This window comes from Heterodontus francisci, chromosome 24, assembly GCF_036365525.1.
Source record: "Heterodontus francisci isolate sHetFra1 chromosome 24, sHetFra1.hap1, whole genome shotgun sequence".
Classification (NCBI taxonomy): domain Eukaryota; kingdom Metazoa; phylum Chordata; class Chondrichthyes; order Heterodontiformes; family Heterodontidae; genus Heterodontus; species Heterodontus francisci.
Window position 1 is genome coordinate 49,717,927 of NC_090394.1, and position 25,354 is coordinate 49,743,280.

General features: G+C 40.9%; 1 protein-coding gene across 2 annotated transcripts in view; it reads left to right on the forward strand.

Moving 5' to 3' along the window:
- The window catches only part of clcn7 (chloride channel 7), a 99,901-nt gene that overhangs the window by 14,737 nt on the left and 59,810 nt on the right, over window positions 1-25,354 (forward strand). For both annotated transcript variants that reach the window (XM_068056154.1, XM_068056156.1), the window contains exons 2-8: window positions 3,630-3,704; window positions 4,318-4,389; window positions 6,336-6,401; window positions 9,379-9,511; window positions 9,658-9,767; window positions 14,880-14,960; window positions 19,619-19,681. In XM_068056154.1, coding sequence (XP_067912255.1) covers window positions 3,630-3,704; window positions 4,318-4,389; window positions 6,336-6,401; window positions 9,379-9,511; window positions 9,658-9,767; window positions 14,880-14,960; window positions 19,619-19,681 — 600 coding nt within the window. The remainder of the gene's footprint in view (window positions 1-3,629; window positions 3,705-4,317; window positions 4,390-6,335; window positions 6,402-9,378; window positions 9,512-9,657; window positions 9,768-14,879; window positions 14,961-19,618; window positions 19,682-25,354) is intronic.

The following is a 25,354-nucleotide window of genomic DNA, read 5'->3' on the forward strand; positions in this document are numbered from 1 at the left end:
AATTTTTTTTCTTTTGTTTATTTCATTTCATTGTAGTTTGTTCAGTTTGCTTACCCACTGTTTTTTTTCATGTTTGTACTTGCTGCTGTTCAATCTTCAGTTCGTTAACATCTTATCTGTACTAATGCTTTGTCTTTCAACACACCATTAACATATTGTTTGCCTTTGCTCCATGACCTCTTGGTCAGCTATGTGGCCTTGTCCAATCTACACCTCCTTTGTTATCTCTTGCCCCACCCCCGGCTCACTTGCTTATAATCTTTGACATTTCTAATATTTGCTAGTTCCGAAGAAGGGTCACTGACCTGAAACGTTAACTCTGCTCTTTCCACAGATGCTGCCAGACCTGCTGAGTGGTTCCAGCATTTCTTGTTTTTATTTCAGATTTCCAGCATCTGCAGTATTTTGCTTTTATATAAAATTTTATATGAACATTTTGTATAACTTCATCTCTTTTGTATTCCAACCTCTTTGAAATAAAGGCAAACATTCCATTAGCCTTTCTACTTACTTTTTGTATGCATGCATTAGCTTTTAGTAAACTGTGCACATGAACAGTTCCACAGTTCCAGTCTCTCAAGATTGAGAACATATTTTGATTTGTCTTTCTTGGATCTGACGTGGCTGACCCCACATTGATTGTCATCTGCCATAGTTTCACCCACTTAATGGCCCAGATTTTTCTGTTGATATAATGGTGAGGCTCTCAGTGCTCAATGTTATTAAAGAGTAAACAGGACAGCAACTTTTGGCATTCACATGTGTGTTGTTAAACGTGGAAATCAGGAATTTGCCCTGCTCCTCCACAAACTTGCTACACCAATACCTTGCCAAGGGATTCGGCAATCAAACATATGAAGGGAGTTGCGGTACTTAGCCACTTGATGACCACTAGCCAAAGTTGGGTCTTACCCATTCAGGTGTAAATGAATTTTTAATGGAGTGGTAAATGTTAAAGACTACCAAACAATCTCTGGCACTGAACATTTGCTTTTACAACTGTGAAGTTTCATTCTTTCAAATTTTAATTATTTTGGAGATTCATTTTTTTTTTTAACTTTGTCTCTTTTATTTCTCAATCCCATTTTTGTTCCCTTTATTTCACTTTCTGTACATGATTTTACATTGAATTAAATATTCTAACTTACACTTGCTAGTTTATATTTGTGTCTTCGTAAGCATTCTTCAATCTGGTTGGTTGCTTTTCCTGTTCGCACAGGTCTCAGATAACCTGGAGAGGGTGCCACCCTGTATCGGACTCCTGATGACCGTAAGTTGCTGCATAACAGTCCACAAAATGTTTGTGGGAAGCTGTAAGCGTAATGAACGGCGAGCATCTTCCGTTCACCGCTGACTGCAGAATCTTGGCCAATTTGTCTACTTTTTAACTTTTTTTTTTAGAACATTACAGCGCAGTACAGGCCCTTCGGCCCTCGATGTTGCGCCGACCTGTGAAACCATCTGACCTACACTATTCCATTTTCATCCATATGTCTATCCAATGACCACTTAAATGCCCTTAAAGTTGGCGAATCTACTACTGCTGCAGGCAGGGCATTCCACGCCCTTACTACTCTCTGAGTAAAGAAACTACCTCTGACATCTGTCCTATATCTATCACCCCTCAACTTGAAGCTATGTCCCCTCGTGTTTGCCATCACCATCCGAGGAAAAAGACGCTCACTATCCACCCTATCTAACCCTCTGATTATCTTATATGCCTCTATTAAGTCACCTCTCCTCCTCCTTCTCTCCAACGAAAACAACCTCAAGTCCCTCAGCCTTTCCTCGTAAGACCTTCTCTCCATACCAGGCAACATCCTAGTAAATCTCCTCTGCACCCTTTCCATAGCTTCCACATCCTTCCTATAATGCGGTGACCAGAACTGCACGCAATACTCCAGGTGCGGTCTCACCAGAGTTTTGTACAGCTGCAGCATGACCTCGTGGCTCCGAAACTCGATCCCCCTACTAATAAAAGCTAACACACCATATGCCTTCTTAACAGCCCTATTAACCTGGGTAGCAACCTTCAGGGATTTATGCACCTGGACACCAAGATCTCTCTGTTCATCTACACTACCAAGAATCTTCCCATTAGCCCAGTACTCTGCATTCCTGTTACTCCTTCCAAAGTGAATCACCTCACACTTTTCCGCATTAAACTCCATTTGCCATCTCTCAGCCCAGCTCTGCAGCCTATCTATGTCCCTCTGTACCCTACAACATCCTTCGGCACTATCCACAACTCCACCGACCTTAGTGTCATCCGCAACTTTACTAACCCACCCTTCTACACCCTCTTCCAGGTCATTTATAAAAATGACAAACAGCAGTGGCCCCAAAACAGATCCTTGCAGTACACCACTAGTAACTAAACTCCAGGATGAACATTTGCCATCAACCACCACCCTCTGTCTTCTTTCAGCTAGCCAATTTCTGATCCAAAGCTCTAAATCGCCTTCAACCCCATACTTCCGTATTTTCTGCAATAGCCTACCGTGGGGACCCTTATCAAACGCCTTACTGAAATCCATATACACCACATCCACTGCTTTACCCTCATCCACCTGTTTGGTCACCTTCTCGAAAAACTCAATAAGGTTTGTGAGGCACGACCTACCCGTCACAAAACCGTGCTGACTATCTCTAATGAACTTATTCTTTTCAAGATGATTATAAATCCTGTCTCTTATAACCTTTTCCAACATTTTACCCACAACCGAAGTAAGGCTCACAGGTCTATAATTACCAGGGCTGTCTCTACTCCCCTTCTTGAACAAGGGGACAACATTTGCTATCCTCCAGTCTTCCGGCACTATTCCTGTCGACAATGACGACATAAAGATCAAGGACAAAGGCTCTGCAATCTCCTCCCTAGCTTCCCAGAGAATCCTAGGATAAATCCCATCTGGCCCAGGGGACTTATCTATTTTCACACTTTCTGCTCCAAACTACTTACTATGCCTCCTAACTTAGTATCATCTGCAAAGTTGGATATATTTCATCTAATATGGTAAAAAGCTGTGACTCCAGTGGAGCTATTTTAAAAAAAAAAGTTTGAAAAATGTAATGGCTCTTGTGAAGAAGGGATGAACTTCCATTGATGAAAGGAATGCTGGAGATGTACTGTAAAAGGATTTAGTGTTAATAAATTTTTATAGGGCAATTGCTGAAGTGACTCACAGGTAGCTGTTAGAAAATTTCAAGTGTCTGATAAAGGAAGAGAGGTAGCAATATGGATAGAAATGAGTGAAGGATTGGCCTGTTGAGGCAGAGAGAATGGTGCACAGCTAATCAGTGAAATATGATCCAACCTCTTGAATTATTGAAGTCAAGAAGAACATTGCTCACAGCCAATTCCTGAACTTTTGTTAAATCAAGGTTCACTTTCTTGAGGCAGGCATATTTTCAGGTAAGAGTTATATAATAGGATGGCCAATCTTGTAAAGCACAAGAGGCAGAAAAAGAAATTATATGTTCATAGAGCTGTAATTTTGTGTTCACATCAAAAATGTCTGATTTCCATTGACTTTTGAAATTGCGCCAGTGTTACTAACTCATTTAATTTGTGTTGAAATCATATGCATCTGCTAAAATGATTTTGATTTTTTTTTTTACTGCTGTAGTTTTCCCAACCCAACTTTTTCCGTATCGAAAGGCTGATCACGGTGACTTTAGATGATGATACTGCACAGGACCAGGTAATTACTTTATAAACTTTTTTGTGTGCATCTGAGAATTGTTGCAACTTTGCATATATGTAGTAATATAGCATTTGCAGTGAATTTTTAATACTGCATAAGGGATTTTCATGGTTCTTAATTATTTTTTGATTACACTTTTCATTTTCAAGAAGTTTCAGACTATTTTTCATTTGGATAATGGGAACTATGTGTAGCATTGTTCCAATAGCACTTGCGCAGACCTTTTTATTTCCCGAATGCTTCGTCAACTTCTAATCATTGGACACTAGAGCTTGGCACATGGTCTGCATGTCTGGTGTTTCAAGAGTGCAAATTGTGGGAAATGTAGTTTGGGCCATGTTTTCCTCATTTGCATGGAATCATTGTTCATTCGCCCACATATGAATAGGGTCTGTTTGCCTCAACTGACCTGGCCACTCAAAAATGATGGGGAGAGAAACACATTCCTGAGTAACTTTCTGCCGCCTGCTGGCCTACATGCATTGAAAAATTGGTTATGGGTGGTGAGAAACCTAGGTCATAGTCACTGCTCTCTTTCTTTTTGTAATGTAGGTGGTAAACTTTAAACAAAACATTGCACTCTGTACTAAAAAGTGCTTTTCTCCCTTAGGATGGAGATCCATCTACTTATGTTTCCAAGGAAATTCCACATAATGAAAATCTTCTTTCACTTAAGTATGAGGTAATTGACACTATTGATCTTTTTACGTAAATCCATTCACATTGTATGTATTGAGTTAGCTCGGTGACAGTAATAAAAGGGTTAATCCTTACTCTGGCATACCTCCATCTACCGCAGGAATAAACCCAAATTGATGGTTGGGAAAATCACAAGGACTTGTACTCTTTAAGATGTTTTGATGCTGATTCTGTGCCATCCACATAACACTTCTTGCTTGGACTGCAGAAGAACCAGCTCCATCACTTTCCCCCCCACAACGGAGGCAGAGCGCATATTACACAGTTAATAGCTTTGTATCAGTGTGCTTTTAAATATCACCCAGGGCGTATCTCCTGTGTAATGTGGTTGAAGCTTCCCTTCAAAGAATGAAGAAAATTCAAAGTAGGTAATTATCTTGGGTTTTAGAGATCACAAATTATTCAAGCTTTGTCCTTAAGACACATGTCTACTAAGTTCCTTGACTTGCAAGTTCCAGATATCTATTCTTCATTCTGCATTATTACACATTGCAGGAGTGTCTCCGAGCTTGATATGCTCTGAGGAAAGTGTGCACTTTCTAAATTCTGCATATTCCTTAAAACCAAAGAGACATGCCAAATTAATACACACTTAGGAAGGGAAGACCCTTGTGTATAAATTCTCATATCTTTTGAAGAATGATCTGCCAAAGTTAAATCTAGATAATGATTTTTAATCAATTTGTGATATTCGCTTTCTATGACAAACTTGCAGATACTCATTTGAATTTGAGATATGCTCAGGAAGAAGCAGTGGGATCACTTTATGTTCTTCCCTGAACGATGGTAATATAGGGTGTACTCCAGCATCCATTTGACTTCCCAATTAGTTTCTGGTTCACTATAGATTTTCATGAGTGTGCTCAGCGCATGGTCTTCCCAAAATCTATTAAGTTAAATTATGCTCAAGGAGGCAGTGCATATAATTGGAAGAATATTTAAAAAATATATAATATAGGTTCTTTAATATCAAGTAGAACTTGACATAGTGTCTAAATCTTTTACGAAAATACATTAGCTAGTGAGGACAGGAGTAAGAAAAAAATAATGGCAGTAAGGGGCAATACAAATTACTAAGGCCAGAATTTTATGCCCCCCCCACCCCCCGCCTAACCCTGGAATGAGCTAAGAGGGGAGCTGGGGTGCATAAAATAGGGTGGGATGGCAAGGGGTGTCGTGCTTGTTGCTGCCGGTATTTACTCCTTTTCTTCCCCGCCCCATGCTGATTGGACAGGGTGAGCCTCAACCCCACTTGGCTATTCTTCAGCCTCCATCGCTGCTGGGTCTGGGAGCCTGTTGCAGTCGCAGCAGTGGCCACCGTTCCCAGTGATCTTGCTGGGACTGATGAGCTGCCAGTTCTCTGGCCGACAGCTTAGAGGTGGGATATCCTGCCTGAGGGGGCAGAAGCCACAATGTCCGGCAATTAATTGCCTTTGCCAGGCAGAATAGTGTCATGGCTTCCAGGGCCGGCAGAGATGGGCTCACCACCAACTTTCCAGCCAGTGGGCTCTCGCTAAATCCCTGCCAAAGATTTAAGGGTTCACAAATGAAAGGAAAATGTACATTCAATCTGTGAATTTTTTCAAGGCTGTTGCCTCCTGTTGGTATTTGAATTGCATTTACAAACTTGCACCACATTTTTACATTGGTGTGTACTGTAACAGCATAATATTTCAGCAAATATTTGTGCTTTGTATCACCATATACTCTTATCAATGATAGTCAGCCTGAAGATCCTGGGTCAGAAAGTGTTCTTTTAATTTAAGGTTTATAAACTTTTGGTGACATTTATCCAAAAAGTAAAAAAAAAAATGGCCACTGCTTCAGGCTATCATTGACAAGAATATATAATAATATGGACTTTTCTTGTCCAATTCCTGTTACTGTGTCACAGTATGGATTTGATTTATTCTTGAATTGTTTTTTTAGAGCCTTGACTATGACAATAGTGAGAATCAGCTATTCATGGAGGAAGAAAGGAGGATTAGCAAAATAGTAAGTACTTTTATGCAATCTGCCTGTTTCTATTAGTAGTACATATTCACTTCCAGTGGCGTTGCTCAGACAAAAGTATAATATCTCCTTTCCTTTCTACTCTTTTTTTTTGTCTCTCAGTATTACTCATGTTTTTCTTGTGGTATCTGCGTCAGTTTCTCTCTTGTCCTTTCTCACTCTCCATTCTTGTTTCCACCTTTCTGTATCGATTTCTATTTCTTACACAGCAAGATGTCAGCCAGCATGAACCTGGTTTGGGGTGGAGTCCAGCTGTGTGGTGAGCTGGTTCAATCTAAGCAAGTGAAAATGAAACTGGGGCATTGAGACTATGGCTGGGAAGGAGAGTTTCTGCTTTCATCGTCTAATAATTCTCACTGGATATTTCCCTCTCGTTTCTAAATCAGCTTATGTGTTTTTTACGACTGAGGCGGAGGAGTGCACTTGTCTTTTCAAGTTCCACTTCTCCGCAGGTCACAACATATATTTAAATGTTTACCCAGTTACCGATACAGTCAATTATAGACTCTATTTTTATCCCAGAATAAAATACACCAACCAGGTTTCTTTAACAAACAACAAAATTATCAGTTTATTATGAAACAAGACCTAACCAGTAACAAAGCAAAGCATTAACACAAGGATTTAAATATGAAAGTTCCCTTTTTAAATCCCCCAATTACACTCACTGGAAAAAAAATACAGAAATTCTGCAGAGGTCGATTAAAAAAAGACAAAAAAGACTATTTTGGCCAAATACTTGCTAATTTTTCATGAAAAAAGAGAAGATATGGAAGGGTGTCATTTGTTCCTTTTTTGGTCTCTTGTCTGGGTATATGGAGACAGGTCACTGAGATCGTTTCAGAAGCAGTACGTTCTGCAGATAACGAGAATTATTCTAGTAGGCTTGCCACGAGAAATGTGGCATCAGAGTTTTCAGCCAGCACACACTTGAATCACAGGATTTTTTCCCGGTTCTCTGGAGCTATGCAGCACCAGGGATTTTACCTGTGCCACACTGGATCTTTGCAGGATTTCTTCAAAGAGGTAGAGAAAAAGTTGAGCTGGGTGGTTTCTTTTCTTTTTCCTTAGCAGGAAAAACAATAACTGTCTTCAAACAGTTCTCACCCAACTAAACTGAAAACAATGTCCAAACCCCAGAGTGTCAACCTCCATATCTCCATAAACCTTGACATGTGGTTTCTTGAACCATTTTTCCCCAAGTCATGAAGGGCTCTGTTGTTTCCTGAGCCCAAAGTACATGACTTCCAGCATAGGTGGTTTTCAAACAACATCTCGTGTCCTTTCGATAAACTTGATTTTAAAAAAAACACATCCATGGAATCTTTTCAGTTTTAACACAAGTCCTCAAAAAAAATTTAAAAAGGAAGACCTTTTGTAACAGTTTTAAGTCATTTACCTAATGGTTTACATATTGAATTATACTGGTTTTTCACATGGTGATGTTCAATAGAATGAAGTCAACTGCTGTCTGTAAAATTAAATCGTTTGTACTGACAGTCTGGCAGCACTCAGCAGAGCAGTGATAGGGAGGTTAGGGATTGAGTATATTTGTTCAATTAGCCACAAGGCAAAGCCTGAGTGATTTGAACATTTGTGAAAAGAGCATGCCTGGGGCTCACCTGCATGGGGACTGCACCAAACTATGCTTGGACATGAGGTATCCATGCAAATATAGTTCTCGGAGAAGTAGGAATAGCATTGTCAGAGAGAGAAAGCCATGGCAGGTGCAGTGGCTGGAAGTTTATCTTTTTGTATTCATTTAAGGCCTTTAGTGTGCACAGGATTGTTGTACAAATCAGTGTTGATGGGCCTTGAGCCATATTTCTGATGTTGGAGATGTGTAAGATCTTCAAGTGTTTTTTCATTATTTAGTTCATTTATTTATCAAGCTGTTGCCAACACTCTAAAATGGCTTGCGCACTTGCTGTGGAGGGTTGTTCACATAGTGGTTTGTGGAAATTGTAGTCCTGTGGATAGATGCATTTTTCCATAACTTGGCACCTGCAGATGCAAAGCCTAGAGTTCTATATATGTGTATTAGAACTTGTATATCCCTCTGAATTGGAGCTGCAATATATGTTGAACTGCACATAAAAATAGTGGTTTGATTCAATAGCTAGATAATTTTTCTCAATGAGCTGCCTGATTTAAAAACAAAAGGTGCTGCTCAGTGCAGTACCTTTATAGATTCATAGGTATTTTAAATATTAACTGCAAGATTGCTGCTAGGGCAGTCTTCCAGGTTAGTGCTGCCAAATTAATATTTTGATCAAGTGCATATTCGCCAGAGCTGGCGGGCAGCCATAAAGGCGGGGCTAAAGCGTGGCGAGTCGAAGAGACTTAGCAGTTGGCAGGAAAAAAGACAAAAGCACATGGGGAGAGCCAACTGTGTAACAGCCCCGACAAACAATTTTTTCTGCAGCACCTGTGGAAGAGCCTGTCACTTTAATATTGGCCTTTATAGCCACTCCAGGCGCTGCTCCACAAACCACTGACCACCTCCAGATGCTTACCCATTGTCTCTCGAGACAAGGAGGCCAAAGAAGAAGAATATTATGTGCAGCCAAAGATTGCTTCAGATGATATGTCCAGCCAGAAATGTCATTCAATTTGGCAATCTTATTGACCCCCTTTTGGTAGCCACTCTGAATGCTGGAAAGTCCTGAACCAGGAGGAGCATGAAGCTGTCTCATTTTCTGTTCTTGCTTTTGACTTTGGCACATTTACTATGTAATTTGGTTAGCCCCACATTAGCTAAATATGTGCACACTGACCTTCTGTGAATGAGGGTTTTCATGGTCTACACAGAACACAAACTCATGATATGGTGCTGCTATTGGATTATATATTGACCAGTTTTAATACTGTGATTTATAGAAGCTTTTTCCAATTTTGTGTAGTAGCTTGATCATAGTTTATGACTTATTTACAATATCTTTTTTTTTTCTCCATATAGGGCTTTCATGTACTTGAAATCAAACGATGGGTTGTCTGTTGCTTCATAGGAATCTTTACTGGCCTTATTGCCTGTCTTATAGATATTGTTGTGGAAATTCTTGCTGATGTAAAGTACCAAGTAATTAAAGAAAGTATCCTTTTTCTTGTTTAATGTATTGTATATCTTCATTGCTGCAGATTACACCTGGCTGAAGGCTTTGCCTGTTCCTGTGTTTGTATAATTTCTCTCCAAATATTCTACACAGGTTGTCGTTGGCTTTCCTTAAAAAATATGTAGATATCGACAGATCTATCGAAGGAGGTGGATTATCCATTTCGCTTGTACTTTGGGCATCACTGAATGCTGGCTTTGTGATGATTGGTTCTTTTCTGGTGGCATTTATAGAGGTCATGAGATTTCTTGTTACTCTGCTTACTTTTTAAACTTAATTTTATGACAATTGTAAGTGTACGGCTGAGTAAGTAGTACTGAAATTGGACTTTTCAGTGTAATTTTATGACAGTTTATAATTTTGCAACAATGTTGTACAGTATCCTTTTAAGCATATTATTGCTTTTGATATTCATACGTAATTAAATAGTTAAAGTGTGCACTATGCAGCTGTCTAACTGGGTGAATAGATCAAAACTTTGCTGCTGTTGCGTTATGAAAAACATTTTTTGCTTGCCCAGTATAATCCAATGCAACACTTTTTAATGTGTTTTTGTTGGATTATTACCTAATTGTTGAAATCTTCTACCCTAATTGCTTTTTTTCTAGTTTTCTTGCCAACTTGTGAAATTGCTTGACTATATTGGAGATTAATCCTAAAAGGTGGCTTCTTGTGTCATTCAGAAACCCATTAGTGCTTTCTGTTTAAAGCTGTTGAACCTTACAGACTGATATTGCATGCTATTAGTCATTACTGTCTCCTGCACTGCTTTGGTATCATGCATCTTTTTGAAATCTTGAGTGAGGTTATTATAGCAGGGTTTCAGTAATACCTAGATGCATAATATCAGGAATGAATGCTTGTAAGAGTAAAGAACTGCTGCTGTGTTCACTTCCATCAGACTCTGTTTTTCCTTGCAAAACCATAGAAGTTTACAGCACAGAGGAGCCATTTAGCTCATTCTACCTTGATGAAGCAATCCAAAGCCAGTCCTACAGCCCAGCTATCTTCTGTAAACCCTTGTATCTTACTCTGCTTCACGTGTTCATTCATTTTCCATAAAATATGCCGTTGGGGTCTCTGCCTCAACCAGACCCCCACCAGCGAGGGAGAAGTGAAACTGTCATTCAACTTCACAGTGGAATGAGATGTTAAACTAATGCAATATATTCCTGGATGAGTGCAGCTCCAACAACACTCAAGAAGCTCAACATCATCGAGGATAAAGCAGCCTGCTTGATTGGCACTCCATCCATCACCTTAAACATTCAATCCCTTCGCCACTGCTGCACAGTGGCAGCATTGTGTACCATCTGTAAGAAGCCGAGGCTTCTTCGACAGCACTTTGCAAACCCACGACCTCTACTGCCCAGAAGGACAGAGGCAGCAGACTCAGGGGAACACCACCATCTCCAAGTTCCCTTCCAAGCCACATACCATCCTGACTTGGAACTATATCTCTATTCTTTCACTGTTGCTGGGTCAAAATCCTGGAACTCCCTACACCCCAAGGACTGCAGCAGTTCAAGAAGGTGGCTCACCACCACCACTTTCTCAAAGACAATTACGCCTATTCCTTCTGCCAAAATTCATCACTCACACTTCTCTGTATTAAAAGCCATCTGCCACTTGTCTGCTCATTCTACTAGCCTATCTATGTCCTGTTGCAATCAACTGGTATCGTCCTCAGTTTGCCAAACCTCCAAGTTTGGTATCATCTGCAAATTTTGAAATTTCACTCAGTATTCCAATATCCAAGTCATTTATTTATATCAAAAAAGCAATGGTCCTAACACTGACCCTTGGGTAACACCACTGACTACCATCCTCCAATTCAATTGAGGCCTTCAAACGAGAATTGGACAAATATCTGAAGAGAAACATTTGCAGGGCTGTTGGGAAAAGGCCAGGGAGTGGGACTAGGTGAGCTGCTTTTAGAGAGCCAGCACAGGCACGACAGACCGAATGGCCTCCTTCTGTGCTGTAACCACTCGATTCTATGATTTTATTGATTCCAGACTGAAAACAGCCATTTACCACAACTTGCTGTTTCTGTCCTTAAACCATTTTTAAGTCCAACCTGAAACTGACCCCACTATTCCATGAGCCCCCATTTTATTAACCAGCTTTTTATTTGGTACGTTGTCAAATGATTTCTTGAAATTCATATAGCCAACATCCACTGCATTCGTTTCATCAACCTTCTCTCTCTGTTACTTCTTCAAAAATTTCAATTAGATTAGTCAAGCATGATCTGCCTTTTAGAAATCTATACTGGCTATCCCTAATTAATCCAAAACTCTTCAAGTGTCTGTTTATTTTTCCCTGCTTCTTGATTCTAAAACCTTACCCACCACTGATGTTAAACTGACTGGCCTGTAGTTACTTGGAATGACTTTGCACCTTTTCTGGAACAAGGGTGTCACATTTGCCATTTTCCACTCCTCTGGCACCTCCCCTGTATCTAAAGAAGATTGCAAGAATATGGTAAGCCCTTCTGCTATCTCCACTCCCACTTCCTTTAGCAACCTTTGATGCAAGCCATCCGAACTTATCTACTCTAAGTGTAGCCAGCCTTTCCAGTTCATCCTGCCCAATTTTCACCCCATCCATTGCCTCTACCATCTCTGCTTCTATGACATTTTGTCACACTGCTTCTTCAGTAAACACCGATAGAAAGTACTCATTAAGTATTCTAGCCTTTCCTCTGCCTCTAAGCATATATTACATTGTTTGTCCTTAATAGGCCCACTCCACCTCTTACTGCCTGTTTACTATTTACATGCTGGTAGAAGATTTTTGGATTCCCTTTTATGTCGACTGCCGTTCTATTTTCATATTCTGTCTTTGCCAGTCTTATTTTCCTCTTCACCTCCCCTCTCAAGTTATTGTACATGGCCTGATTGTTTGTGCACAGATTTTTGAGGGTGTCAGACAGGTTGACAAAGCAGTTGATAAAGGATATGGAAACCTGGACTTTATAATTAGAGGCATTGTGTACAAAGGTCAAGAAGTTACACTAAACCAATATAAAACTGCCTCTGCTGCTTCCCTCCAGAAGCCTCGTTGCCTGTCTACCTCTTTCCTCCTTTAAGACGCAACTTTAAACCTATCCCTTGAACCAAACTTTTGTTCATCTGCCCTAATAGCTCATTCTGTGGCTTTGTGTCAAATTTTGTTTCATAATGCTTCTGTGAAGTGTAAGGGAAAGCATTTTGCGAGGGCAAACAAAGCAAGGGAATACACAATAAACGAAAGATATTGAGAGGGGTAGAAGAAGTGAGACACCTTGGGATGCATGTCCACAGGTCTCTGAAGGTGGCAGGTCAGGTAGATAAGAGTGGTGAAGGAGGCATCTGGAATGCTTTCCTTTATTGGCCAAGGTATAGAATACAAAAGCAGGGATGTAATGCTGGAACTGTATAAATCGCTGGATAGGCCACAGCTGGAATATTGTGTACAGTTCTGGTCACTACATTACAGGAAGGACATAATTGCTCTGGAGAGAGTAGAGGAGATTTACAGGAATGTTTCCAGTGCTTGAAAGTTGCAGCTATGAGGAAAGATTGGATAGGCTAGGGTTATTTTCCTTCGAACAGAGGAGGCTGAGGGGTGACTTAATTGAGGTGTACAAGATGATGAGGGGCCTGGATCGAGTAGACAGGAAGGACCTGCTTCCCTTAGTGGAGAGGTCAGCTACCAGGGGGCACAGCTTTAACGTGATTGGTAGTAGGATTAGAGGGGACATGAGGAAAAACTTTCTCACCCAGAGGGTGGTGGGTGTCTGGAATTCACTGCCCGGATCAGTGGTGGAGGCAGAAACCCTCAACTCATTTAAAAGGACATGCACCTGAAGTGCTGTAACCTGCAAGGCTACGGACCAGGTGTTGGAAGGTGGGTTTAGATTGGGTGGCTAGTTTTTTCAGCCAGTGGGCTGAATGGCCTCCTTCTGTGCTGTAACCTTTCTATGGTTCTATGAGCAATAAATGCTGACTTTGCCCATGTCCCATGAAGGAATAATGGAAAAAAAAAGTCCTAAAGAAGCTTAAGTAGAATTAAATATGTAAGTGAACCTGGCAGCCGTTTTCACACAAGACTGTTGTATAAAAATGGCTGCCACATTCACCTATATAATTAATATGCGGAGGGAGTGCTGCATTGCCAGAGCCACTGTTCTGCAAATGAGATGTTGAACCAATGCTAGAACAGGAAATTTAATGCCCACTTAAATAGGCAGATCAGACCTTAGCCTAACATCTCATTTGCAAAACAGTGTCTCTGGCAATGCAACACTCCCTCAGCATTGTACTGAACTTGTCGCCTCGATTATGTGCTCAAGTTAACCTGCTGCTGTGTGTATTGTGTATTATGACTTCACAGAGCAAGGTGACATATGCTGATACAAAACAAAATATTGCAGATGCTGGAAATCTGAAATAAAAACAAAAATGCTGGAAATACTCAGGTCAGGCAGCATCTTTGGAGAGAGAAACAGAGTTAACGTTTCAGGTCAATGAAGGATCTTTAACCTGAAAGGTAATGTTGTTGCTCTCTTCACAGATGCTGCCTGACCTGAATATTTCCAGTATTTTCTCTTTATGCAACTTATGCTAAATTGAACAGTACAGTGTACATACTGTATACAAATATAGAAACTACAGAGTGGCAGAAAACAATGAGCCCTTAGAATCTGTGAAATTGGTAACTCCATAACTCGAGCTGTCTGTTCTGATTCCATTTTGAGTCTTTTCAGATAATGTCTCACTCCTGATATAATTTTAGTGAATCTTTATTCTACCTTTTCCTTGGCTCTGATATTCTTTGTTGTAGCAGATTTCCTGGACGTGCATACGGTATGCTAACTGTGCCCTAACCAATGTTACATACGAATTCAGCATTTCCTTGCTTTTGTATTCACATAAAAGGCAGAATCACATATTTTCCTTTTGCATATTTTTCTATCTTTGTTCCCATCTTGTAAAGATTTGTATTTCTGCTTCCTATGTTCCTCCACTCAGTTGAGAAAATTACCATTTGGGTGTACTTCCCATCAATGTTGTTGTTCAAAAATGTACTATTTTCGCATATAATTGTATCTGCCTAATTCACCAACCTGTCTTTATGCTCATTCCTTCACTTGCATTTTTTCTCTCAGTGCTATGTCTCTTAATTAATATCATAACTAATTCCTATTTATCTCAATGACTGATTTGCTTGTGGAAATTGAATTTGTTCTTTGCTGCAAAAATAGTTTGTGATTGAATAAAGTCAGACTTTAAAATCTGACCATCTTGAAGGGCAGTATTGAATCACCTTTGTGTGACTTTTATTTAATGTTTTGCTTTAGCCTGCAGCAGCTGGCAGTGGAATTCCCCAGATCAAATGTTACCTTAATGGAGTAAAGGTGCCACATGTGGTTCGACTTAAGGTAGGCAGAACATTTAATAAAATGAACTGTGCGGAGCTTATTCTTAACCTTCAGGTTTTTTTTTCTCTTTATTCAAGGGATGTGGGCGTCGCAGGCAAGGCCAGCGTTTGTTGCCCATTCCTAATTGCCATTGAACTGAGTGGCTTGCTAGGCTATTTCAGAGGGCATTTCAGAGTCAACCACATTGTTGTGGGTCTGGAGTCACATGTAGGCCAGACCAGGTAAGGACAGCAGATTTCCTTCCCTGAAGGACATTAGTGAACCAAATGGGTTTTTACGACAATCGATGATAGTCTAGCTGAGACTAGCTTTTAATTCCAGATTTTTATTAATTAATTGAATTTAAATTCCACCAATTGCCGTGGTAGGATTTGAACCAGTGTCCCCAGGGCATTAGCCTGGGTCTCCAGATTGCTAGTTCAGTGACATTATCACTATGGCACCATCTCCCTTGTGGCAACTAAAAATTTGTATGTTTGAAAGCACTTGCATGAAGAGCCATACTAAGTTTGTATTTGACAGTACAAATTGATTTAAAAAAAAAATCAGTTATAAAGATTGAAGGTTTGGCAGGTTAATTTTTATGCTGTGAAATAGGCGCATTGTGAAAAAGACTTGCATTTATACAAAGCCTTTCATGACAATACTTCAAAGTACTTCATTGGCTGTATAGATCTTTGGGGTGTCCTGTAGTTCTGAAAGGTACTGTATAAATGCAAGTCTTTTCTTTCTTTTTTAATCTGTTCTCGTGATGTTGATTTGAGAGGTAAGTATTGGCCAGAACACAGGTTAATATCCCTGCTGTTCTTCAAAACTAGATCCATGGGTCTTTTGTGTCCACATGAGAGAGAGACGAGCCCTTGGTTTAATGTCTCATCTGCAAGATGGCATCTCCAACTGGGCAGCACTCCCTTGTACTACACTGGCGTGTCAGCCTAGATTTTTATGCTCAAGTATCTGGAGTGGGTCTTGAATCCACGACCTTCTTCTGAAATGGTTGATTTAGTTTAAAACATTTAAAGAAAACCCTTGACTCATTTCACCTCTATAATGTATAAAGTTAACATTTAAATTCATAATTGACACCAGGGCTTCAGATTAATATGAACATACATACGAACTAGGAGCAGGAGTAGGCCATTCGGCCCCTCGAGCCTGCTCCGCCATTCTATAAGATCATGGCTGATCTGTTTGTGGACTCAACTCCACCATACCTGGGCCTGAAGGGTTAAATTATGAGGAAAGGTTACATAAGCTTGTAATTGTGTAAATTTGTATCTCTTGTGTTTAGATGGTTGAGTAGTGATGTAATTGAAGTCCCTAAAATTATGAAAGGGTTCAACAGAGTATCCTTTTCCCTCTGATGGGAGATTCCAGTACAAGAGGGCACAATCTTAAATTTTAAATTAGGACATTCAAGAAGTGAAGTTAGGAAGCACCTTTTCACACAAAGGATATTGAAAACATGGGATTACTTTCCCCAAAAGGTTGTGGCTGTTGGGTCAACTAAAATTATCAAGACTGAGATTGACATTTTTATTAGGTAAGGGTATTGAGGGATAGAGTGCAAAGGTGGGGAAATGGATGAGAGGTACAGATCAGCCATGATCTAATTGAATGGCAGAACAGGCTCAGGGCCTGACTGGCCGATCCCCTTTCCTATGTAAAACACTACTGATGCACACCACGGTGACACTTCACTGTTGGCCAGTCATTTTTTCATGTCAGCAATATCTATTAGTGAAATTAATGATAGTACAGAATGATCTGGATCCAGAAATTTGTTTTATTTTGGGTTACTTAGAGTAACTTAGAGTATGGACAGCACAATGGCTAGCACCGCAACTGCACAGCTCCAGCGACCCGGGTTCAGTTCTGGGTACTGCCTGTGCGGAGTTTGCAAGTTCTCCCTGTGACCGCGTGGGTTTCCGCCGGGTGTTCCAGTTTCCTCCCACAGCCAAAGACTTGCAGGTTGATAGGTAAATTGGCCATTGTAAATTGCCCCTCGTGTAGGTAGGTGGTGGGGCTGTGGTGGGGAATATGGGATTAATGTAGGATTAATATAAATGGGTGGTTGTTAGTCGGCACAGACTCGGTGGGCCTAAGGGCCTGTTTCAGTGCTGTATCTCTAAATAAAATAATTTTTTTAAAAAACAGTGCAGGAGTGAGAAGAGCAGCCATTACAGGAGATTCACTGAACAACTGAGGAGAGGCATTCCCCCCCTGCCCTTTCCCTACCCTTGAAATCTCATCTTTCTCTAGTTTCTCTCCTATCTTTGGTCTTCTCTTGTCCCTGAGACACACCACCTGCTCTTACGACCTGCAAAATTCTAACAGGACTTAACAGGGTAGATGCAGGAAGGATGTTCCCGATGGTGGGGGAGTCCAGAACCAGGGGTCATAGTCTAAGGATATGGGGTAAACCTTTCAGGACTGAGATGAGGAGAAATTTCTTCACCCAGAGAGTGGTGAGCCTGTGGAATTCGCTACCACAGAAAACAGTTGAGGCCAAAACATTGTATGTTTTCAAGAAGGAGTTAGATATAGCTCTTGGGTCTAAAGGGATCAAAGTGTATGGGGCGAAAGCGGGAACAGGTTACCGAGTTGGATGATCAGTCATGATCATAATGAATGGCGGAGCAGGCTCGAAGGGCCGAGTGGCCTACTCCTGCTCCTATTTTCTATGTTTCTGTTCCCACTTAATTGCTGACCACCCAATTTCATTTCCTGGTCCTCATACCAGTTGATATTATGAATGGTTCCCTCTCTTCAGGTACCCTCCCTTTCAAATCTTCCACCATCACCCCCTCCTCAAAAAAATACCCTTGACCTCTGTCCTTGCAAACTACCACCCCATCTCCAACCTTTCCTCTCATGTCCTTAAACGTGTGTCTCCTCCCAAATCCATCTTTCCAGCAACTTCATGAACATCTCAAATCAAGTTCCTGTCACTGTCACAGCATTGAAACGTCTCTAATCAAAGTCATAAATGACATCTTATGTAACTGACTGTGGTGAACTATCCCTTTTCATCCCTCTTGAACTGTTAGCAAACTTTGTTGTGATCAAATACACCAACCTTCTCCAATTCCTCTCAGCTGTCCTGTGAATCTCATGTAATGGCTTCTCTTCTCACTCCTGCACTGTTACCTCTGGAATTCCCCAATGATCTATCCTTGCCCCACTTTTGCTTCTCATATACATGTTGTCCCTTGGTGAAATAATCCAAAGACACAGCATCAGGTTCCACATGTCTGCATGACAACCAGCTCTACCTCATTAATCATCTAAGCAGATGGATCTCGTTCCTCTTTGTAAACATTCTAATTAATTATCAGCAAAACACAGATGATTAACTTTCACAATTGAACTCATTTGTCTCCTTCTGCTGAAGTTTAAGATGAAGAAAAACGCCTCCCCACCTCATAAGTGTCACTAATCAGAAAGTTGACTCTCAACATAACCTCTAGCGTAATATAACACAGGTGGTAATTAGGGATAGTTTGCTTCAGAATTCAGGTAAAAGGTTTTTTTGAGAAATTAATTCTAAGATGAGGGACAATAAACTGTGTGTATATCTCACTCAGCTTCATAGGCGTTCTTGAACATTGAAAGTCCCATCATAGCACAATATACAGGCACCAGAGGTGATTTCAAAAATATGGACCCTTGTTTACAATGCAATTTTTCCCATAACAGCGGGCTTTCAAGGGAGTTTTCAGTAAAATGCATGCCCAGTTGTTAAAGCTGTCTTTTAAAAAAAAAGATCATATGGGATCCTCAGATTTATTAATAGATGCTTTAAGTACAAAAGCAAGGGAGTGATGGTAAACATTTATAAATCAGTTGTTAGACCTCGGCTAGAGTATTTTGTCCGATTCTGGACACCACACTTTAGGAAGGATGTCAAGGCCTTGAAGGGGGTATGAAGGAGATTTACTGGAATGATATGAAAGATGACGGAATTTAGAGACTAGAAAAACTGGAATTCTATTAAAAGCACAGAAGGTTAAGTGCAGATTTAACAGAAGTCTTCAAAAGTTATGAGGGGTTTTGATGGACTAGCTGTGGAGAAACTGTTTCCACTAGCAAGAGGGACAGTGACTAGAGGACACTGATTTAAGATAATTGGCAAAAAGCCAGGCAGATCAGTAACCAGAGGCCAAAAATATGCCACTGGTGATGAGAATATTTTTTGACTCAGCAAGTTGTTATCATCTGGAATATATTGTCTGAAAGAGTGGTGGAAGAGGATTCATTGGCAACTTTCAAGACAGAAGTAGATATATACTTAAAAAGGAAAAAATTATTGCAGGGAAGTGGGTCTAATTGGATAGCTGTTTCAAGGAGCTGGCATAGGCACCGTGGGCCATATGATATCCTGTGCCCTATGATTCTGCATACCAAATTTAATATTGGTGTCTCCAGTATTTAATTCTGAATGTTTTGGCTTCAAATTACTATAATCTTTTTACTGCTACTTTTATTGTAGACTAATATAAATATATGTAATTTTTTAACATAATGTTCTGTGCTGTTGCTTAGTATGAGATGTGCAAAGGTCATCTTTCTCTCCACCCTTCCCCATCACCTGCCTCCCTACCTGTCTTCGCAAGGGACTATTACTCTTTACAGTTATGATTGTGTTTATCTTGCAGACTCTGGTGGTTAAAGTGCTTGGTGTGATTTCCTCTGTCGTTGGTGGACTGGCAGTTGGGAAGGTAATGTACAACAGAGATAATGATTTGTATAGTTTCCACATAATTCTTGCTTACAAAATCCTGCATGAAATGCATCATCATTTTCTCCTAAAATTTGAAGTCTAGTAATGTTTTATAGTAAGCAAAATATTCATGCAGTAAGAAAGACTAATTCATAGCAATGCAAGTCGTCAAAAGTCCTGCCAAATGGAATATTGAATTTTTACAGCCCTTTCTTATATCTACTAAACTGATACGTTTAACAATTGGTGCAATGCTTTAGTACCAAAATAAATTAATAAATATTAAAGGGTTGTATGTATACAATTTAATTTAATATTGTAAAGCAAGTAATCATTTTCTTGTGCTTTTAGTAGCGCTCCTGTAATAGATACAAATAGATCAGTATTCTGTCCTAAAATGTACACTGCTGCTGTGGAGCATTAGCATGGTCATTTCGAACAGAGAGCATCTATTCTGTCATGTGGCCTGTGCAGACTATTCAGTATTTCCTGTTTGTACATTTTTAACTGGTTCTGTAAAGTCCTGTGGTTTAAATTAAGGAACTGCATTTTGGAGCAAAAGTTGTAGGTTTCACAAAATTGTTTGGCAATTTGATGGAACATAGGAACTTGCAGAACTGGGCAAGACCATTTCTTGTTCATTTCTTGCAATTTGTGTGTGCACAAAACTATCCAGGATATGGTGGAGTTGTGATCATTGCAAAATATAAAGTTAAAGCAGGAAATGCAAGTAACCCAACTTACACATCTTTCTATTTATGAAAAATTCTAATTGCTAAAGCTTTGGACCAGTGATAGTATTGGTAAATTTGTTTCTAGCTCATTGGGAGTATTCAGGATAACTTTCTTGGATGGGAAACATGATTTGTTTAATTGGTTTGATCACATATTTGTATATATGTATATGGCAAAGTAAAGATAGGATGAAGATCAAAGATGCAAATACAATATCTCTGCTTATGCTGCATTTGCCATTTTGAGTAAATTAGCATATGCTAGTATTGTCATCCGATTGCCGCTACCATAAATTATCAATTTGCAAACATAGATGCTTCGATAAAGGCATTGGATGGCACAACTGTCATTTCATGTACAGCGGAACCTGGTCTTAGACACTTGCAAATTGTGGGCAACTATAAAATATGGGCATTCATAACAGCCCCTAATAGTTTACGTTCTAAAAGATGCATGAGGTGGCCTGAAACCATGGATACTGGACAACCTTCAATGTCATGGGCCTTATTTACTTAGTGTATTTTACACCTTTATAATTGGGCACATGAGCCCCATTTAAAAAAAAAAGTTTTTTTGGTGAACCATGCCCCCTCTTAGCGTGTTGTTCACTGTCTTTCTAATACTGATGGTGCCACCCAGCCTCCAACACCATTTCTGCTCTTCAACCCCTTGATCCTGGCATAATCAAGAACGTCAAAACCACTACCACAAGTGTCTGCTGAACTCTGTCATCACCAACCTTACTTCCACCCAACAATCCTCATTACCTGCCTGTGAAATTGCCTGCCACGTCAATGTGCGTGATGCCTGCTGCTGAATTTCCTCTATTGCACGTCAAGCCATCCACCATGTCTGCAGAGATGTTTGTCTCCTTTGACAATGAACTTACTGTTTAAGAATCCCTGAACAAGTCCGGGGAGCAAGATTTCATTGACTCCTACACTTGCCCAAATGTCACGGCCTGTGGTGATGACGTCAGTCATAACCCAAAAACGAGCAGACACTCGACCCATGCCTGCGGAAGCTCCTACTTTCCAAGAAATAATTTAAGTGATGTCTAAGATTCAGTTATTTGCCTCCCACAAGGGCTACAACACATTGTTTACCCATATTAGCAAAGCTGAATATGATGCAAGTGACAGTTACTTGGAGTCAAAAGCCCATGCCGTCCAGGAAACAGAGTAGTGGTTAATGGATGTTCTTTGGGCTGGAGGAAGGTTTGTAGTGGAGTTCCCCAGGGCTCAGTGTTGGGACCCTTGCTTTTCCTGATGTATATTGATGACCTAGACCTTGGTGTACAGGGCACAATTTCAAAATTTGTGGATAATACAAAACTTGGAAGAATTGTGAGGATAGTGTAGAACTTCAAAAGGACATAGACAAGTTGGTGGAATGGGTGGACAAGTGGCAGATGAAGTTCAATGCGGGGAAATGTGATGTGATTCATTTTGGTAGGAGGAAAATGGAGAACAATATAATATAAAGGGTACAACTCTAAACGGAGTGCAAGAGCAGTAGGACCTGGGAGTATATGTGCATAAGTCATTGAAGGTGGCAAGACAGGTTGAGAGTATGGTTAATAAAGCATATAGTCTTCTTCTTTGGCCTCCTTGTCTCGAGAGTCAATGGGTAAGCGCCTAGAGTTGGTCAGTGGTTTGTGGAGCAGTGCCTGGAGTGGCTATAAAGGCCAACTCTAGAGTGACAGACTCTTCCACAGGCGCTGCAGATAAAGTTGGTTGTCAGGGCTGTTACACAATTGGCTCTCTCCTTGCATTTCTGTCTTTTTCCTGCCAACTGCTAAGTCTATTCGACTCACCGCTCTTTAGCCCCGCCTTTATGGCCGTCCGCCAGTTCTGGCGATCACTGGCAACTGACTCCGACAACTTGTGATCAATGTCACAGGACTTCATGTCGCGTTTGCAGACGTCTTTAAAGCGCAAACATGGACGGCCGGTGGGTCTGATACCAGTGACGAGCTCGCTGTACAATGCATCCTTGGGGATCCTGCCATCTTGTGGCTCACCTGGCCAAGCCATCTTAAACGCCACTGGCTCAGTAGGGTGTATATGCTGGGGATGTTGGCTGCCTCGAGGACTTCTGCGTTGGAGATACGGTCCTGCCACTTGATGCCAAGGGTTCTCCGGAGGCAGCGAAGATGGAATGAGTTAAAACGTCGCTCTTGGCTGACATACGTTGTCCAGGCCTCGCTGCCGTAGAGCAAGGTACTGAGGACACAGGCTTGAAACACTCGGACTTTTGTGTTCCATGTCAGTGCGCCGTTTTCCCACACCCTCTTGGCCAGTCTGGACATAGCAGTGGACGCCTTTCCCATGCGCTTGTTGATTTCTGCATCGAGAGACAGGTTACTGGTGATCGTTGAGCCTAGGTTGGTAAACTCTTGAACCATTTCCAGAGCGTGGTCGCTGATATTGATGGATGGAGCATTTCTGATGCCCTGTCCCATGATGTTCGTTTTCTTGAGGCTGATGGTTAGGCCAAATTCGTTGCAGGCAGTCGATGAGTCTCTGCAGACACTCTTCTGTGTGGGATTTTAATGCAGCATCGTCAGCAAAGAGGAGTTCCCTGATGAGGACTTTCCATACTTTGGTCTTCGCTCCAAGATGGGTATGGTCGAACAACCTGCCATCTGATCTTGTGTGGAGGAAAATTCCTTCTTAAGACTTCTGAATAAAGCATACAGTATCCTGGGCTTTATTAATAGGGGCATAGCGTACAAGAGCAAGGAGGTTATGTTAAACTCATAAAAGGCACTAGTTCAGCCTCAGCTGGAATATTGTGTCCAGTTCTGGCCACCACACGTTAGGAAAGATGTGAAGGCATTGGAGAGAGTACAGAAAGGATTCACGTGAATGGCTCCAGGGATTAGGAACTTCAGTTATGAAGATAGATTCTTCTCCTTGGAGAAGAGAAGGCTGAGAGGTGATTTGTTACAGGCTTTCAAAATTACGAGGGATCTGGACAGTGGATGGGGAAAAACTGTTCCCACTCATGAAATGATCGAGAATGAGAGGGCAGAGATTTAAAGTGATTGGCAAAAGAAGCAAAAGCGACATGAGGAGAATCTTCAGGCAGTGAGTGGTTGGGATCTGGAATGCACTGCCTGAGAACCTGGTGGAGGCAGGTTCAATCGAGGCGTTCAAAGGGGAATTACTTGCAAAGGAAGAATGTGCAGGGTTCTGGAGAGAAGGCTGGGGAATGGCATTAGGTGAATTGCTCATTCGGAGAGCAGGTGCAGACACGATGGGCTGAAGGGCCTCCTGTGCTGTAACAATCCATGTTTCTGTGATTTCACTGTTTAGCTCCATGAATAACTCTAAACAAATAATGGATAATTCGTGAATGTCCTTTTATTTGTGTGAATAGGTAGGTTATTGCACTTACTAATTTGTAAGTTCTCCCTGTGACCGCGTGGGTTTTCGCCGGGTGCTCCGGTTTCCTCCCACAGCCAAAGACTTGCAGGTTGATAGGTAAATTGCCCCTAGTGTAGGTAGGTGGTAGGGAATATGGGATTACTGTTTGTTTTTTCTTTGGCCTCCTTATCTCGAGAGACAATGGGTAAGCGTCTGGAGGAGGTCAGTGGTGTGTGGAACAGTGCCTGGAGTGGCTATAAAGGCCAATTCTAGAGTGACAGGCTCTTCCACAGGTGCTGCAGAAAAATTTGTTTGTCGTGGCTGTTACACAGTTGGCTCTCCCCTTGCACTTTTGTCTTTTTTCCTGCCAACTGCTAAGTCTCTTCGACTCGCCACACTTTAGCCCCGCCTTTATGGCTGCTATTCCTGTAGGGTTAGTATAAATGGGTGGTTGTTGGTCGGCACAGACTCGGTGGGCTTAAGGGCCTGTTTCAGTGCTGTATCTCTGAATAAATAAATAAAATAAATGTAGATTTTATGAAAATAAAAATACCAGTTAAGAGATTTCTTTGCAGTTTTTTTCCTTTCATGCGACATGGGTGTTGCTGGCAAGGCCAGCATTTATTGCCCATACCTCATTTCCCTTGCGAAGGTGGTGGTGAACCGCCTTCATAAATGTTGCAGTCCATGTGTTGTAGGTACACCAACAGTGCTGCTATGTGGGGAGTACCAGGAATTTGACCCAGTGATGATGAAAGAATGACAATATATTTCTAAGTTGGGTTGATGTGCAATTTGGAGGGGAACTTGCAGGTGGTAGTTCCCACCCACCTTCTGCCTTTGTTCTTTGAGGTGGCAGAGGTCGGGAGTTTGGAAGGTGCTGTAGGAAGTTTGTTTAGATTGTGTACTCCCGGTCTTGCTCTACTTTGTGTCTGACATCTTTTTGCACCTGACAATTTGCTATATATGTGAAAGTTTGATTTTAAATAAAAAGTACTGTAATTTTGACACATCTGTAGATTTGTTGTAACATTTGTATCAGTACTAATGCATGCCTCTGGATGAAGCCTCGGGTATTGATATTTATGGTTTGCATTTAATTTATAGGTATGCAGCATATGCAGGTTATAACTCAATGCTATCACTTCTCTAGCAATATATAGTTTTGTAATGTTTCCATCTTTAAAAACTGAGTAATAAAATGCTAGAATTTATTTGTTGACCTATAATTACTGCAGAAGTTCACACTACGCTTTCACGCTGCTCTATTTAAGTGCTAAATGCCTTTGATTCACTACTTAAACTTGGCAGGCAAACTCTACTGCACCGTTTTGAGTTGCCTTTCAGTGTGGAATAGGAACATAGGAAATAGGAGCAAGAGTAGGCCATTCAGCCCATCGAGCCTGCTCCACCATTCCAAACAGTTCATGGCTGATCATCTACCTCTATGCCATTTTGCCTCACTATCCCCATATCCCTTGTTGTCATTAGTATCAGATATCTATTTATTTCTGTCTTGAAGATGCTCAATGATTGAGCTTCTACAGCCGTCTGGGGTAATGAAT